The 15,828-nt window shown below is 43.3% G+C and overlaps 2 protein-coding genes across 3 annotated transcripts in view; one reads left to right on the top strand and one right to left on the bottom strand.

The window, feature by feature from the left end:
• Positions 1 to 10,007, top strand: part of slc25a13 (solute carrier family 25 member 13) — a gene marked incomplete at both ends in the record, with an annotated part of 49,935 nt that extends 39,928 nt beyond the window's left edge. Inside the window, 5 exons of the mRNA XM_080045874.1 lie at positions 1,673 to 1,813; positions 4,794 to 4,932; positions 7,996 to 8,154; positions 8,969 to 9,059; positions 9,806 to 10,007. Coding sequence (XP_079902000.1) covers positions 1,673 to 1,813; positions 4,794 to 4,932; positions 7,996 to 8,154; positions 8,969 to 9,059; positions 9,806 to 10,007 — 732 coding nt within the window. The remainder of the gene's footprint in view (positions 1 to 1,672; positions 1,814 to 4,793; positions 4,933 to 7,995; positions 8,155 to 8,968; positions 9,060 to 9,805) is intronic.
• A 1,071-nt stretch (positions 10,008 to 11,078) lies between these two features.
• Positions 11,079 to 15,828, bottom strand: part of dync1i1a (dynein cytoplasmic 1 intermediate chain 1a) — a gene marked incomplete at its 5' end in the record, with an annotated part of 50,217 nt that continues 45,467 nt past the window's right edge. For both annotated transcript variants that reach the window (XM_080046100.1, XM_080046099.1), the window contains 2 exons: positions 11,079 to 11,738; positions 14,400 to 14,525. In XM_080046100.1, coding sequence (XP_079902226.1) covers positions 11,628 to 11,738; positions 14,400 to 14,525 — 237 coding nt within the window. In that variant the 3' untranslated portion in view covers positions 11,079 to 11,627. The remainder of the gene's footprint in view (positions 11,739 to 14,399; positions 14,526 to 15,828) is intronic.

Below are 15,828 nucleotides of genomic sequence, written 5' to 3' on the forward strand. Positions count from 1 at the left end.
GTCTCATTAGTATCCAATTGAAGCAGCCAACACTGCTAGAGGCCGCAGCCAATAGCCCCTTAATGCTCGCGCTATTAGCCAGCATGTAATCAACTCGGTTATTTCCATAAAACAAGTCATAAAGAGTTAGCTGTGAAATGTTGCAGCTTCAGAGAGGCAGCCTTTCTGCTATTCACAGCCTCTCGTTGGGTCTGGAAAGGAAGCTGTATCCCACTGTACTCTGTGTGTCATTAAAAAAACTGAAAAAAAAGGCTGCACACACCTTCAATGAGACTATTATGATCTCTGTCTCTCCCTCTTAGGCAATATACTTAAACTGAGGGTCATTTAACAGAAAAGAAGAAGAAAAAAGCCCCATGTTGCAGATTGGAGCTTTATGTCTTCCCGTAAGGCAAGAGGCGACAAGCACAATCCATCATTCATAAGGAAAGCCAAAGAAGAGGGGTGGGGGGGGACAAGGAGAGAAACAACAACAAACAGACAAGGCCTATTTAAGACAGAGATGGCGCCATGGCAACCGATTGCTATCTAATTGCGATGTGCCGCCCTTTTGCGTGTAGCTACAGTAACCACTGGCAACGGTGGGCGAGAGCGAGACAATATCAGAGAAGATGAGAGAGATGGTTTGAGGGGAGGTGAAAGCAGGAAAAGGAGAGACAATGCTGGATGAGGCATTCAGAGGAAGAAAGTGAACGAAATTAAAAGGATGACCCAGAAGTCAGAATAAAAGCCCAATTTCCAAATTTCGCAAATGGTGCAAACATTTCTCAGAATCGAGAAGCAATCTGGAACTGTCGTCATGTTCCCCGATTCGACACAGTTAATCATTTGTCTTGCCTCGGCTCCACCACTGCAGCTACGTTTAAGACTTAAAAAAGCCTTGCCGACCTAAAAGGAACAGGAACCAGTCTGAACTCGCTGCAGTATTGTTGCCCTCCCCTCTCAAGTACAGGTTTGGTGTGAGGTGAGAGAGAAAAAGAGAAGTCGGAGCCCCCGCAGGGTCTGTGTGATGAAGACAAACAGCTGACAGACTCCACTGCATCAGCTGGATTTCCCCGGTACTCTCCTGTTCTCTCCTCCTCTCTGCGTGATTGTTTTGCAGAAGGTTGCCGAGGCGTCTCTATTGTGAAGTTGCTTCACTTGCTGAAATTGCTTACAAGCAAGATAACAGTAACAATTTAATGCGCGTATATCATAATGTTTTTTGTGTATCATGTGTCTTATGTTCAAAATCAACACTACATCCTCCGTGGAACTCAAAACATGACCGTTATATTTTAAATGCACATAATGAAGGTTGAAATTAGTTATTTGCTGCAGCCAATATATTAAAGCTTTCGAGTTTAAAGGTCTAATATGTATTGATTTAGCATTAAAACATACCAAAAATGACATGACTAATGTTACATTTGTTGTCAAGTTGTGAACTAAAAACATCTCAAATGTTTCAATCAATTTAACAAAATAAGAGAAATGCCCTCGTACCCTCCACTGCGCTTTCTCTCTTTCCGAAGCTGTTCCCATGATCCCGTGAAACTTCATGACACCTTTTAAACTCCGTCTTTTGTTATTGTATTGACTGTGAGCCCCCTAGTGGCGGAACATTACATTTTGTGCGTTTACTATTGCTGTCTCTTCTTGAAGGTCATCATATTGATTTCTTTTCTTTCAGGCTGGCGGCTCCCAGGTGATCTTCACTAACCCTCTGGAGATTGTAAAGATCCGGCTGCAGGTGGCAGGCGAGATCACCACAGGGCCGAGGGTCAGCGCCCTGTCCGTCATTAAGGACCTCGGCTTCTTTGGACTTTACAAGGTGAGACGCGTCATTGGTGGTCAGAGGTGCATCCATAGATCATTACCCACAATGCCACTGAACCCTTGTAGTGTAGTTGATATAGTTCAGGTACATTTATGTTGTGGAGCGGTTTTACTCAAAGTTTCAATATCCACTGGCTGGTTGACCTCATCACTGAGCCACAAATCATTCAGTGTTCCACCCATATTACAGTATTTTAACACAATATTCAAGTTTAGCTTCTTAATCTAATGTAACTGCAATGTTTTTGGAATATTTGGAATATATGAATAAAAGATAATTGACAAAAAAGGGTTTCAATTGTTCATTTTCCATGTCTTGGTGGCAACATTGGTATCAGATCAAATATGCACAAGCCACAAGTTCTTTATTCAGATGCAATTTGATCACATTTATCTTTAAATAAACGGTGCAGTCGAAATGAATGCCCAAAATTCAAGCTAGATTGGTTGCTACAAGATTAATTGGCATATATTTCCTATACATCCAGTAACCAATATATAGAATTTTCTTCAGACTCAGATTTCTAAACAATCATCTCTGTTATGACATAATCATATGTGATTTTTCTACTAACTATTATACAACTATACATATGACCTTAACTCCACATCAGCTATCATTTAAATCAACAATCCCATGTGGTCTTCTGTTCTAGAACAAGAAAAGAACAATTTATGCTAAAAGGTGTATTTAACCTTAATTGCCATAATTGGTATTTTTCAAAGGCACAGGGCTAAAAATGTCAGTGTTTGAACATATTAGAGTTGTATGATATTATGCAGCCAACACATTGTAAAGCAAGTGTGAAAGATTATAGAGTCCTAAGGGGATAATATAAAAAGATTGTTGCGTTGGTGTGTTTTAAAGAATATTTTCTTTCATTTCATAATTGCCCTTCTTATAAATATTATGACTTCTAACATCAGGCCCTTTGAACCGGTAAGGCGCACTTAGCCACATAGGGGTTTTTAAAGGCTAGCCGAGCTTGTAGGAATGAAGGAACGAGTCGTGGCTATTGCTAACAGTAGCAGGGTAACTGGCTAGACGAGGACATTAGCCCTCAGGATGAAACCGAGCAAGTGTAATTAAATTACATAAATAAGTCCTAATGGAGCTTGGCAGGGGAGAATCTGCTTCAACCGTAAACACAATCAACTGTGAAAATGTCAATCTCATACCTGTGGTTGTATTCATTTGCAAGTCAGATGAAACATTTCCAATGAAGATCTAAACTTAGACGGGACTTAACTTCTGATGTGTCCCCTGGTTATTTACTACACTGGATGATATCAGTCTTATATTCACAGGTTTGTCTATGTGTGGTTTACGCTCAGTGTCTGCTGATGTGGCCACCTGCCAGCATCACAGACAACTTCCATCATGTAAACCTCCGGTCCTGTTAACAAGCCTGTAACAGAATGTGGAGCCTCCTCCTGTCTCTGTCTACCTGCCTACCTGCTGTGTTCATGGCTTTGTGCACTCACACCTTGTAATTTATGACAATGTTGGATTGTGTGTGTGTGTGTGTGCGTGTGCGTGTGTGTTTGCATGTGTTTCCATAAAGCTACTGTCTCCAGTCAACTGTCTGTAAGAATACGTCGCAATGCTGCGTAACCCATATTAGCGTGCCTGCGAACAACGTGTGCATTCCAGTGCACTTACTTCATTGTGTTGGTCTCCTGCTCCATGCAAAGAGTAGGAGACAAAGTGCATTGAGAATGCTGTAGCGGTGTTGGCGGCCGTGGTGGTGGTGGTGGTGGTGGTGGGGAGCCGGGGAGGAGACGAGCTTCAGCCTGCAAGCTCCAGACGGGCTGGCTCCGGAGGGGCTGCACCCAGGCACAGAGCTGCCTTTGTCAGGGTAATTATCCTGACGCTCACCCTCCGCTGGTGGAGCTACCGGTTGGTAGGGTGGACTAACGCACTAGCGCCACCATTCGTCTCTGGGGAAAGTTGTCATTGTAGAAATGTCGACCCCGGAGACTTTCGTGGACTTTTAGTTGCAGGCGTGCATCCAGAGGAATTTTACATATTCCTACGACTCAAGACTAGTCATTGCATTTCATCTTGGTTAAAAAGTTTTTGACACATACACATACACATACACACACACGGAAACCATTGCCAGATATTAAGGCTCCTTGTCCCAGTCCCTGTGACGCTGCTTGTCTGACCTGCCTCGATAGAATCTCCCAGCTTTCAGCAGCCTCTCGGGCCCCAGCCAGCCAGCAGGAGAGGGACAGGCAGACAAGAATTGCCAGAGCAAAGAGAGGGAAAGAGATAGCCCAGGTATCTGCCAATCCTCTCTCTGTTTATGTGTGTGTGTGTGTGTGTGTGTGTGTGTGTGTAGGAACCAAAGGATTATCCCAAAGGAGTTAAATGAAGCCTGTCCAAAACAGAGAGACCCTGCCCTGCTCTTTAAACACCTTCCGTTGACTGTAAGAAGGTGGCAGCGAGCCAACAGGCTTGAAATACAGCAGGGAATTCAATAGGCTTGATGATTTAGTTGTGTTTACAGTGGCAGACACGGAATCATCGCCAGTCATTTTGTCTGTCTTTCTATGCTTTTTCCCACTCTTTATTTGGCAATCATTTTGGATCTTCCTCCCCTCACCTGCTGTTAAGGACACGGATGGTTTGCATTTGGAGGGACACGATTTGTCTGGCATGCTGCGGTCAATGTTTCACTCTGCCATAAGAAAGAGTCTTTTGGAAGTAGTTTCTCTGTTGGCGGTAACATCAGTTGAATATCTGGTTTGTGAACTAAAAAAAGTTGGTATTACATATTGTGGTTAGAAAAAGGGACAATCCATCTTAAGAGAGCAACGCCAGTAGTTTGAATTCCCCGAGGCCCATCACGCGTTCCCTGATTTCTTTTTGTTTTGTTTATCCTTGTCTTTGTTTCTGAGAGTTTAACCATAAACCCAGTATTATGACTATAGAGCGTTTCCTTTTCTCCCCGACTGTCTTTCTCTAGGGTTCCAAAGCCTGTTTCCTGCGGGACATCCCATTCTCGGCCATCTACTTCCCCTGCTATGCCCACTTCAAGACTTACTTCACCGAGGAGGACGGAAGGATAGGGCCAGGCAAGATGCTGTTAGCTGGAGCGCTGGCTGGTAAAATATTTTCGTCATTCTTCTTGCAATTATCTCTCAGCTATGAAGACAATAGATAACTAGTTTCATGTTAAGGTGCTAAAGTTAGTCTTCAGTATAATTAACATAACTGTTGGATAAATAAATATTGATTATAGCAACTTTAAATAGGATGTAACTTTAGGATTACCTCTGGTGAGACTTTGTTATCTTTACTACCTATCAGCACTGTTTGAATTTATGGATCTGATGATGGCAGGTTTAATCGTCTCTTTGCAGTTAACATAGACTCTACAATCTCATATGATAATAGTGCAGCCTTTTTGAGTGTGTCAGCAACATGAATAAACAGTGTTTAGTCATGTTAGATATGTGTCCATTCATAGTGAGCCAAAAAGCCCCAACCCCCCTGAGGCAATGTGTAGAGCGTTGAAGTTTTAATGAAATAAAAAATCTTTGGTCGGGCCCAGTCTTGAACAAAGTGTGAGAGACGGTTCTCGCTCAGTCGTCGGCAGGCCTGCAGCAGTCACAGTAGCAGAGCTCTGAGTTTGGAAAGCCAGGCAGCCTCTGACCACAGGCTCCATGGCGGTAGCTGCTAATTAGAGCGCTGCTCAGTGATTGGGGGACTGGGGTTTTGGAGCTCTGCAGCAGGGAAGCGCCTCAGATGGCTGCCAACCAGGCCGGCAGGGAGGCTTTCCAATCCTAATATATTGTACATGCACACACACACACGTCAATGCAAGCACACACACATGTCCATGCAAGCACACGCACGCACGCACGCACGCACGCACGCACGCACGCACGCACGCACGCACACACACACACACACACACACAATAGCAAGCACACAAACATGCCTGTGAATACTTTATGCATGTTCATCCTGCAGGAATGCATACAGTCCCGTCCGTAGATTAGACATAGCAGTGAGCAAAGAGGCCAAGAGGAGCAACATCCACTGATGACTTAACAATCCTCTGCATGGAAATATGATCCATCTGAAGCAGAGTTTTAATATAGGATTTCTCCCTAAAGAAAACACTAATAACAGACCTGCATTCCCCTGCCAAGTTAGAAAAAGGCCTTCCAACATTTGCATAAAAAGACTTAATATTTGTTTTGAATCCTCCGAGACGTGTCAGCAGCACTCTCTTTTTTTCGACGCAGAGGCTCAGCACAACACGGAAAAATCATAAAAGCTGCCTCCCTCCTCCATTTTTCACTCAGGTTTCTCACCACAAGACTGGCAGCCACGGCCCACAGACTCTCGAGCTGAAACGGGCCTCATGATTTCTTTATTTCTTTCGTTACATCGACACATTCATCATCCATCTTTCGCATATATTTATCAGCGGTCACAGCATTCTGGCAATTAGCGTTTTACAGTCGGCACAGGAAATTGAATTACACGCTCGGTTTGCACAGCATTATTTAGCTAGGCATTACTCTGTTCTGTGAAAAAACATAGTGTCTAAATCGTATTCGCCCTGTGTGTGAGGAAAGAGTTATGGGGGGACTTTTTGTGCTTATTCGCTGTAGGATGTTAGGAATATCCATGTTGTTCAGTGCGACTGCTACAGATAACAATTACATTTTGCCTGAGAATTGCTGGTGTCCAGAGAATGATTTCTAAAATATTTGGTGAACCCTTTAAATGTACTGATTTGGTTGGTCATTCAGGGTTAAAAGGAGTTTTGCTAACACGTAAATAAACCCAGCAATGCACCAACAAAGACAATAATGAGGAAGACCACGAACAAGCAAACACGATTTAAAAAAGATTAACAATTAAAAAAAAAATCTAAAATTAGGTATCCAAAAGGTGCAATTCTGGTGAACGCTTTTTGTCAAAATCACTTCTTGTCAAAATCAGTATCCGCTACCTGTCTGTGTGTGTGTGCCTGAAAGTAATCTGGTTTTAATACATTTAATGCATGTAAACCAAAGGTATGTAAACAAAATGGCCCAACGGCGCAGACACACACACACACACACACACACACACACTACGGACAGGTAGCGGATGATGAGAAGATATTCAGTGATTTTGACAAAGTGTTGGATTACAATGACTGAGTATGCCTTTAAGAAAAAATTCTGCAACTCAAATTGAAAACTTTCTTTCAGAGGACATAAGTTTCTATATTAGGTCATTCAACTTCTCTCCACCAAAAAAAGGCTTCCTTATCTCCTCTCCTCTCCTCTCCTCTCCTCTCCTCTCCTCTCCTCTCCTCTCCTCTCCTCTCCTCTCCTCTCCTCTCCTCTCCTCTCCTCTCCTCTCCTCTCCTCTCCTCTCCTCTCCTCTCCTCTCCTCTCCTCTCCCCCCTCTCTCTCCCCAGCTCTGTCCTTATCTCTCTCTCTCTCCCCTCCTCCCCCCATCTCTCTCCCTCTCTCCTCTGGTCCAGTGCAGGTGGTCCAGTCTCCACCGGGTGCCAGTCTGCTACCTAATGCTGAGTTGATTAGGCTCGCTGAATAGCTCGTTTGGCCGTTACAAAAACCAAGAAGTCAGAGTAAACCGTGAAGAGGCCAGTTGATGGTAATGACCTAGCCATCAATGATTGAGTCCATTCATGGCTGAAGTGGCTGGAGTGAGGGAGGGGGACTCTACAGTCACTCCCTTCAGTCAGCCAGTCACTTTAACACCGGTACACGGGGCACAGTGTGCATTGCTCTCATTACCGTCCATTGTCTGGCCCCTTTCAAATGGCTGTAGGGAAAGTGGGAGAGAGAGGAAAGGAAGAAAAAAGGTAGAGATTAAATAATGGCATCACTGGTGGTATGGATTGGTTGATGGGGAAGCAATAGGCGCCGGCCCTCCTTTGTGTGTGTGGTGTATGTATGCGGCGGACCTGCTGCAAGATGGTCAAGATCCAAGATGACGTATATTTAAAAGAGGGAACAAAGAACGCTAAAGCCACTCTATCAGCTGCGGCTACGAGGATAAGCGAGGGTTCATTCGATCGCTAGAAGGGCTGCTTTCTACAAATCATCTCATCTGTTTGGGGCTGATTTTACATGTGGTCTCTATTTAGAATCAAACAGAACACTGAAGAGCTCTGGCGTTCTTCACCTCCTCCCTAGGCATGCCTGCAGCCTCTCTGGTGACCCCAGCTGACGTGATCAAGACCAGGCTACAGGTGGCGGCACGTGCCGGTCAGACCACCTACAGCGGCCTGACGGACTGTTTCTGGAAGGTTCTCAGAGAAGAGGGACCACGGGCTTTCTGGAAAGGAGCGGGAGGTAACTTTCAACTAAGGCCAAAGAGAGGAACTGTAGTGTTTATACACAAGTGTGTCATTTCCACTTGGGCCATTTTCAAAGTCTTATTTTACCCTCCTGTCCAGCCACTGAGATCCAATGAGAGAAGCTCGGATTTGTTCATCTGCACTCAAATAAATAATAGTAATATTGACCTAAAAATGGTTGTAAAGCTTTACATAAATCAAAGAATAGGGCAGTAAAGAATGTGCTCTCTCCTTGAACATAGCACAACACAATTAGTTTTAGCAGTTGAGACTAAGCTTTTACGTTTTCATTCACTGGAGGGTATGTCAGGGTGGAATGACAAGAAGTTATTTGTTCAATATTTGGTTTATTATGATAAAAAACTGAATTGATTTAGTAAATATGGATGAAGCCCTGAGACTGAGTTCTCTCATATTTAACGTGTAAATTAGCCAGTTAGTTGGAGAAAGCCCGGGGAGATGAGGAGTAAAGTCAGATTTTCCAGGATTCATTTTAAGCGTATATTAAAGTTATATAAACATATTATAGGTTTTTGTGAGTGTTTGATAGCAATGTTTGAAATTCCATGTGGGACAGGCCATGACACACATTCAAGAGCAAAGTATATAGTATTTTTAACAAAAATAAAACACTAATACAATTTTTATTCAACACCTCCATTACTTTGGATTCCGACTTGTGTCCGCCCTTATCTGACACCAAACCTGGATTCTGCCCTTTCGTGTCCATATACATGTTATCATATATCATGAACTCATCTACCATGTTACCATAAACTGTTTTAAACTGTTCTTGCACCTTGCTGCAGCCCGTGTGTTCAGATCCTCGCCTCAGTTTGGTGTGACCTTGGTGACCTATGAACAACTGCAGAGCTGGTTCTATGTGGACTTCGGAGGACAGTAAGTCTTTTTCTTTTGTTGTTACCATCGTTACAGAACTCTATATCACCGCTCCCCATAATCTACCAGTGGCACCAATATCAGCACAGGGCAGAACCGATTTGACTTGAGCAAATACTTCACAACAATCTAATTTGTCAACCTCAAAAAAGGTCCCTCTTAGGAATTAATTCCTCCTTTTTTGAAGTTAAAGAAGGTCCAGTGAGGGAAGAGAGGTGTTGAACCTCTCAAAAGGACTGAGAAAATGCTTCTTTTTTTAATGGACAGCTGTGTCGCACATGCATGTGTTCACTGGATGGCTCATGACTTGTACATGCAGTGGAACAAAATCAACTGCAGATCCGATGAAGATTTGGTGTGGTTTTTGAGTGAGTCTCTCCGCTGTCCGCGTTGGCAGCGAATCACAGAGCTGGATGGGGTTTGATTTAGTTCTGCTTTAAGGGAGAGAAACGTTTAACCGTTCCACTCTGGATTTTTGTATTAAGTTGTTTACTTCTGTGGCGGACAGTGTTGAATATGATAACATTCATTTAAGTTTGAATAATATATTAAAAACACCACTGTCCGTGCACGCTCACTTTCTCCCCCATTTGGTTAAAACAACACTGTGTGCTGTGCTAATGTTGTTTTAACGGTCCTTCTCCACCACTCCTCACCTTGTTCTCCCTTTTCCTGCTTTATTTGAACTCTCTGGCTGTTCCCCTGGCTTGCTCCTGCGTCTTTGACTGCTTCTCTCCGCGCTGCAGAAAGCCGACTGGCTTCGGGCCCACTCCCAAGTCTCGGATCAGCCTCCCGGCGCCCAACCCCGACCACATCGGAGGCTTCAGGTTGGCCGTGGCCACGTTCGCTGGCATCGAGAGCAAGTTTGGACTCCATCTCCCACGCTTCTCGGCAAAGACGTCAACAGCAGAGCAGACAGCGCCCCCCTCCAATGCAAGCTCCCCATGAACCTCCATGGGTAGGAGGGGGGGTAAGTGAAAGAGAGGGCCTGACTGTTTTAAACCAAGTCATTGTTTGTGGAATTTTAGGTTACTTATATGTGGTAGTCTATATGGAACAGTATGGATTAGTGAGCCAACAGAGCATGGGTACGCAAAGAGAATTCTTTGTCGGACTTCGTGCAGTATTTATTTTTCCTTTTGATTGACATTGTATAGAGTTGTATAATAATGGTTGTGTTTTTCATACAGTTTAGCGGGTACAGTATGCACACAGGCAGCAGAAGGGCTGGCAAGAGTTTAAACACACCATTAAAAAAAGAATTGTATCAGGACCCACGTACAGTTGCAGCTTTTACCAGTGTCTTCCTGTTGGTGCTATACAATCAAAGACACATTCCTTGTCTGATCGTATAGCTCGCTGAAAACGGTTGATTGATCATACATTTAGAATTTCTGAACTGTATATAAGAGCAATCCGGAGACATACTTTCATATATAAACAGCTATCTGTGTCCTGATTTGCTCTGTCAATAGTGTGCTGATTTGAACAAAAATGTATCCACCAAATAATGACCAAAATAATGTGACCCCAAGGTACTTGAATGTAAAGACACAGTGTAGCATTTAGACTGTACACAATGTTTACTGTTGTAAGATGTTTGATTTCAGGTCTAAATGTATGCAGATGTGCAAAAAAAATCAGAGAGACAGCTGGCACCGACTGCACTTGTGGTGTGTCACGACTGAGTATTTAAATGTGTACAGCACAGAGAATGTAGGAGTTACATATGGTGTGTAATACTCGTGCCTTACTGTACGTGTGGCAGCAACATGTGTACTGAGAGTAAAGAGAAACGTATATTTAGTAAACTGAATGTCTTCTGGAGTCTTTATTCCCAGTTGAAAGCTACAAGGAAAAAAGCAAGACACCAGCATGTCAGCTAAGCTTTAATAGTAAACACGGCAGGTTTGACATCGAGCACTTTGCATACAATATAGCTCTTGATAATCAGAACACTTCATTAAAGAATATACAGTTATTGTTGTTCAGAACAAAATACAAAGTGCCAGTGCCACACTTGATTCAGTTTCTGACACCCTGAAACACGTATATAAAGCAGCCACAAAGCCCCACGTGTGAAAACATCACCATAATAACTCCCATGTTTATGCACCTGGAATATTTCAGGAATGTGTCGCATGCACGCATAATACGGAGAAAAGAAGCACAACATAAAGTAAACATGACATTTTGTAAACAGTACATGACTAGTCTATGGACCCTGCTTTATTTTTAAGGTAGTGCAAAGCAGCTTTACAGTATCACATATCTTCATAAGGCTATAAGACTTCCACTTTGTATATACTGTAGGCTCACAGGTTTGCAAGCAACACATAATAAATAAAAGGCGGACGAATCAGTTTAGGTCGATGGGTTACCCATAAACAGACGGTTTGCGTTTGCAGGAGAGTTAATGCAAAAATTACAATAAAAACGCTGACTTGTTTGGACCGGAAGGTGAGGGGAAAAAATTAAAGTGAGAGAGAAACACATGCTACAGTGACACTTAAAACAAAAGAACACCAGGTCTCTTGATTCCCCCTGCTTTGGTTGTGGAGCGCTGCTCTATGAAGCCAGCTCCATAGGCCCCTCCTCCTCACCGTCTGCCCGGTTTGCACGGATCTCCATCAGGGTACGAGCGAAGCGGCCCCAGTCATCACTTTGAGGCACTGACAGCTAAAGGAAACAGCAAAGAAACACCGGTAACATGGCTTTGAGTTCTACACATCTGGATGGTATGTAGGCAAAACACCTGGATGTTGGATTGATAGAGCTACAAGCATTGGGTTCTTTAATTACTGTTCATCTCTAGTTATGATGATACCATATCATCTATGAAGATGCATGAACACATTTAATTTTACTCAAGACTATTTAATGAATAAAGCCACAGGGGGCAATCATGGGACAACAACACGTGCAGTGTTTCAAAATCACAGATGATTCTCTGGGTACCCGCTAAGAGCTGTGCTAGCAGCATTGTATGGCTGTCCAAAGGATTATGCTAACAGGCTCACAATGACAATGCTATCATGCTGATGTTAAGCAGGGATATACAATTGACAACCTTATTTTGGCATGGTAGCATACTCACATTTGCTAATAAGCACTTATCAAAAATTACAGCTCAGGCTGATTGGAATATTTTGCTTTTTTTGTGGTCATATACTGCATAAAGTCTCAGACATACGGAAAATGTGACCAGAGGATTGCTCCAATGGCCTAATTTACAAATCATTCAATAGTTGTCAAGATATGTCACTCCATAAGCACTGGTGATACTAGAGGAAAAGTCATCAGAACCAAAATCATTAGGATTCATCTTGTAGGGACCACGAATGTCTGTAAAAAAATATTCATAACATGAAGCTGCACTGTGTGTAGGATAAATAGAGGCTTTCAGACCGAATGCTGTTCCTCTTTAAGTGTCTACCTGGGCACAGCACCGTGGGGGTTAGAATGAGTAGGACAGAAGCCACAACCGCCACCCAAGCTGTTTGCTACCGCTCTGCATGGCCAGGCTGTAATTAAACAGGAACCAGGAACCCCCTACTCCCCCCCACGGAGCTGAGCTGGCCGCAGCAGGGGGCTCGGCCAGAACATCATGTATACAGTGCCTGAGTGACTTCAGTGTAGTAACAGACTACCAGAAGCTCAAGTGTCCATGAAACACTGTTGGATTTAATTTTGTCAGGCTTTTTCCAGCGGGTCCAAATTATTATATGTCATCATGCAGCAGCTTTGAGACACTGACCCTAATCCTAGTTTTGTCTCATGGCAAAACATCTGAAATACTTTTATTTTAAGATATGTATATTCCATAAAGAGCAACACCAGTAGAAGACTCTACAAACAAACATCCTGCTGTAAATGACCTAAGACTAATTTAAACAGAGTAAGATAAAACTGAATTAAAAGTATTTAGCTTTTTGCTTTTCCTGGAACCGTCTCAGATGGAACTGGAACTGTAGGCATATCTTTATTCACATGCTGTTCCTAGTTTTAGCTCTGTGGGGGCCACACACACACACACACACACACACACACACACACACACACACACACACACACACACACACACACACACACACACACACACACACACACACACACACACACACACACACACACACACACACACACACACACACACACACACACACACACACACACACACACACACACACACACACACACACACACACACACACACACACACACACACACACACACACACACACCCCTTTTGGAGCCATAAAACCTTTCAACCCCGCTCACTTTTATTGATGACTCTTCGTTACCATCAACCCAGTGCGGAGGCCACCAGCTCAGCCGAGCGTCTCTCCCGCTTACCGCACAACAAAAAAGATGCTAAAATTAGCTGAGCAGCTAGGACTAACGCGCCCTCACATGGGGGGATCCTAACCAGAGCCCTCCAAACATGAGAGAACATACAGGCACACGCAGGGAGGTTGGTCACTCTGTGGTGATGGCAAAGTCATGTGGAGGCTATTTTACAGGGACACCAAAGAGGCAGAGGGGGGAAAAAAAAATCAAACACATGCATCCAAGGCAATGCTGACAGTTGGGTAAACATACAGGGCTAAGAGACCTAAAATGGTCGGTTGTGGTGCATGTGGAGGTTTTACTGTGAAAAAAATGCACTTGCTTTTTCTTTTATAGTACATGTCTTTCACTTAAGTCTGTGGACCAAGTACACATTAAACACAACAAGAGCGCAGCTTGTATATATTTTTAAAATTCAGTTACAATTACATACATAACTTTTCTCTTTTCTGCAGTTCTTCGCTCTGTATGAGTTTATTTTTGGTAGAATCAAGAGAGAGGGAGGTATAACTAATGAGTTGTAACTGATGTGTCATTCAGCGATGCCAGTAACTCAAATACCAGGCAATAAAATCTCTGTCAACTGTATCACAACATGGTGCAATACAGTTTGGTCATTGTAGTTCACTCGTGCGTTTGGCACCAAGGGTGTAATTAAATCTTGATTGTCTGAAAACTAAAACCTGTGAGAGTCACCAGCTGCATGCATCATCACAGCGCTCCAAAGTGAACCCAACAACGATGTATGCAACAGATTGTTAAAAAAAAAAGAAAAATCAGGCTTCACACTGTAGTGCACAATTGGAAATAATAATTCTACTGTTAATATTCAGTAACAATTAACAAAACACCTATAAAACAAGGAGTGCTTACTCTGCCCTTATTTCTTGGTAGCAAAAAAAAAAAGATTCTACTCACGGACATACAGTATGTTTCTGCTTTAGGGTAAATGCATCGGATACTTTCAAAGAACACAATTATTGTGTGTACCTCTCCAGCATCATAAACCCACACTCGGCCTTCTGAGTCGCCCACAGCCACTTCCTTTCCTCCTGTTGACCAGCGGACTCTGTTGAGGGCAGACGCGCCCTCAATGGTCACACTGGCAGTTGGTACCTGGTGGGCAAAGAATATTCAGTATTATTTTGACTGGTAAATTGTTGTCAGAGTTGTAAAAGTCCTCATATAGATCACATTACACTCATGCAAATCATTAGTTGACATGTAAACTAGGTCGTCCAATAAACAACATATTGAGACTAGGAGCTGCACTTTGGAAAGAAGTTGAAATACTATGTGAGCCCCTTACGAGACCCTCCTATACTTCCATGAAAACAACAACACATTCAAACTACCGCCTGCAGGCAAGTGGTGTTAAAACCATTTTTTCCCCTTCTGCTGAGGCTGTTTGTGTCTGAGCTTGTTTTATATTCTCCTCATTAATAAAGGGTTCCTGCTGAATTGTATTAAGGGAGGTGGTAAAGTAGTTACAAACCAGCTCCTTCTACAAAGCGTGTTCACCAGCCTCCAGGAAAATAAAATCCACACATTTTGAATCGAAACAACTGAAATAAAGATTTACATCCACGCCATGTCTCTGGAGTCCTTATTCCTTTTATTTAATGAACTTTAATGCAGTTTAAGTTATTCTTAATGTTTATTAGCAGATTGGAGAATTTGTTTTCATAGACTAATTTCAGGAACAAGTTTGCTTCATCAAAATACTCTGGGGGTTAGTCAAACATAGCAGTCAAGTGTAGAGCCGCTCTTTCAAATGTGGACACACACGAGGCTGTGTTTTGCTGTATAATAACTGCATTCGTGTTTGCTGTTGTGGGCGAGCTGATGCTTTTCTTAGTAAACAGCCGTGCTCGTGTTGCACCTTTTAAAAAGCCAAAAATCCATCTGCAGCGTTTCCATAAACTGATCCTGACATGTGGCGGGCGAGTCTGACACATGTCACCAGTGGAGACAGAGGCCTTGGCATCATGTCGCCTCACACACCGAGCCGCTGCGTATTTAAAGCGCCGCTAACCACAGACTGGCTGCCATTAGCCTGCTAGCTTCCACTGCTCCGCCCGAGTGGATCTGAACTGAGCGCTTTAAATTGGCTGTGTGTGTGTGTGTTGGAAATGAGAACCAGGCACGCCGCACTGCTCCGTTAGTGTCGTTATGACTGTGTGTTTTTAATATGATGGCAACAATGGAAGTCTGTTGCTATTAAGACTGACTGTGTATGAGTGGATGTGGGTGCGTGTGTTTGGTACATCCGTTTGTGCATGTGTGTGTGTATGTGTGTGTGTGTGTGTCTGAGCAAATGTTTCTCATAAAGCACATTGTTAGCCGAGTTAGGCCGTCGATAATGAACTCTTCCTCTGTGGGCGAACAGGCTGCTGTTGAGGGGGAAGCATGGGAAACT

Source organism: Ammodytes marinus, assembly GCF_949987685.1.
Source record: "Ammodytes marinus genome assembly, chromosome: 17".
NCBI classification, from domain to species: domain Eukaryota; kingdom Metazoa; phylum Chordata; class Actinopteri; order Uranoscopiformes; family Ammodytidae; genus Ammodytes; species Ammodytes marinus.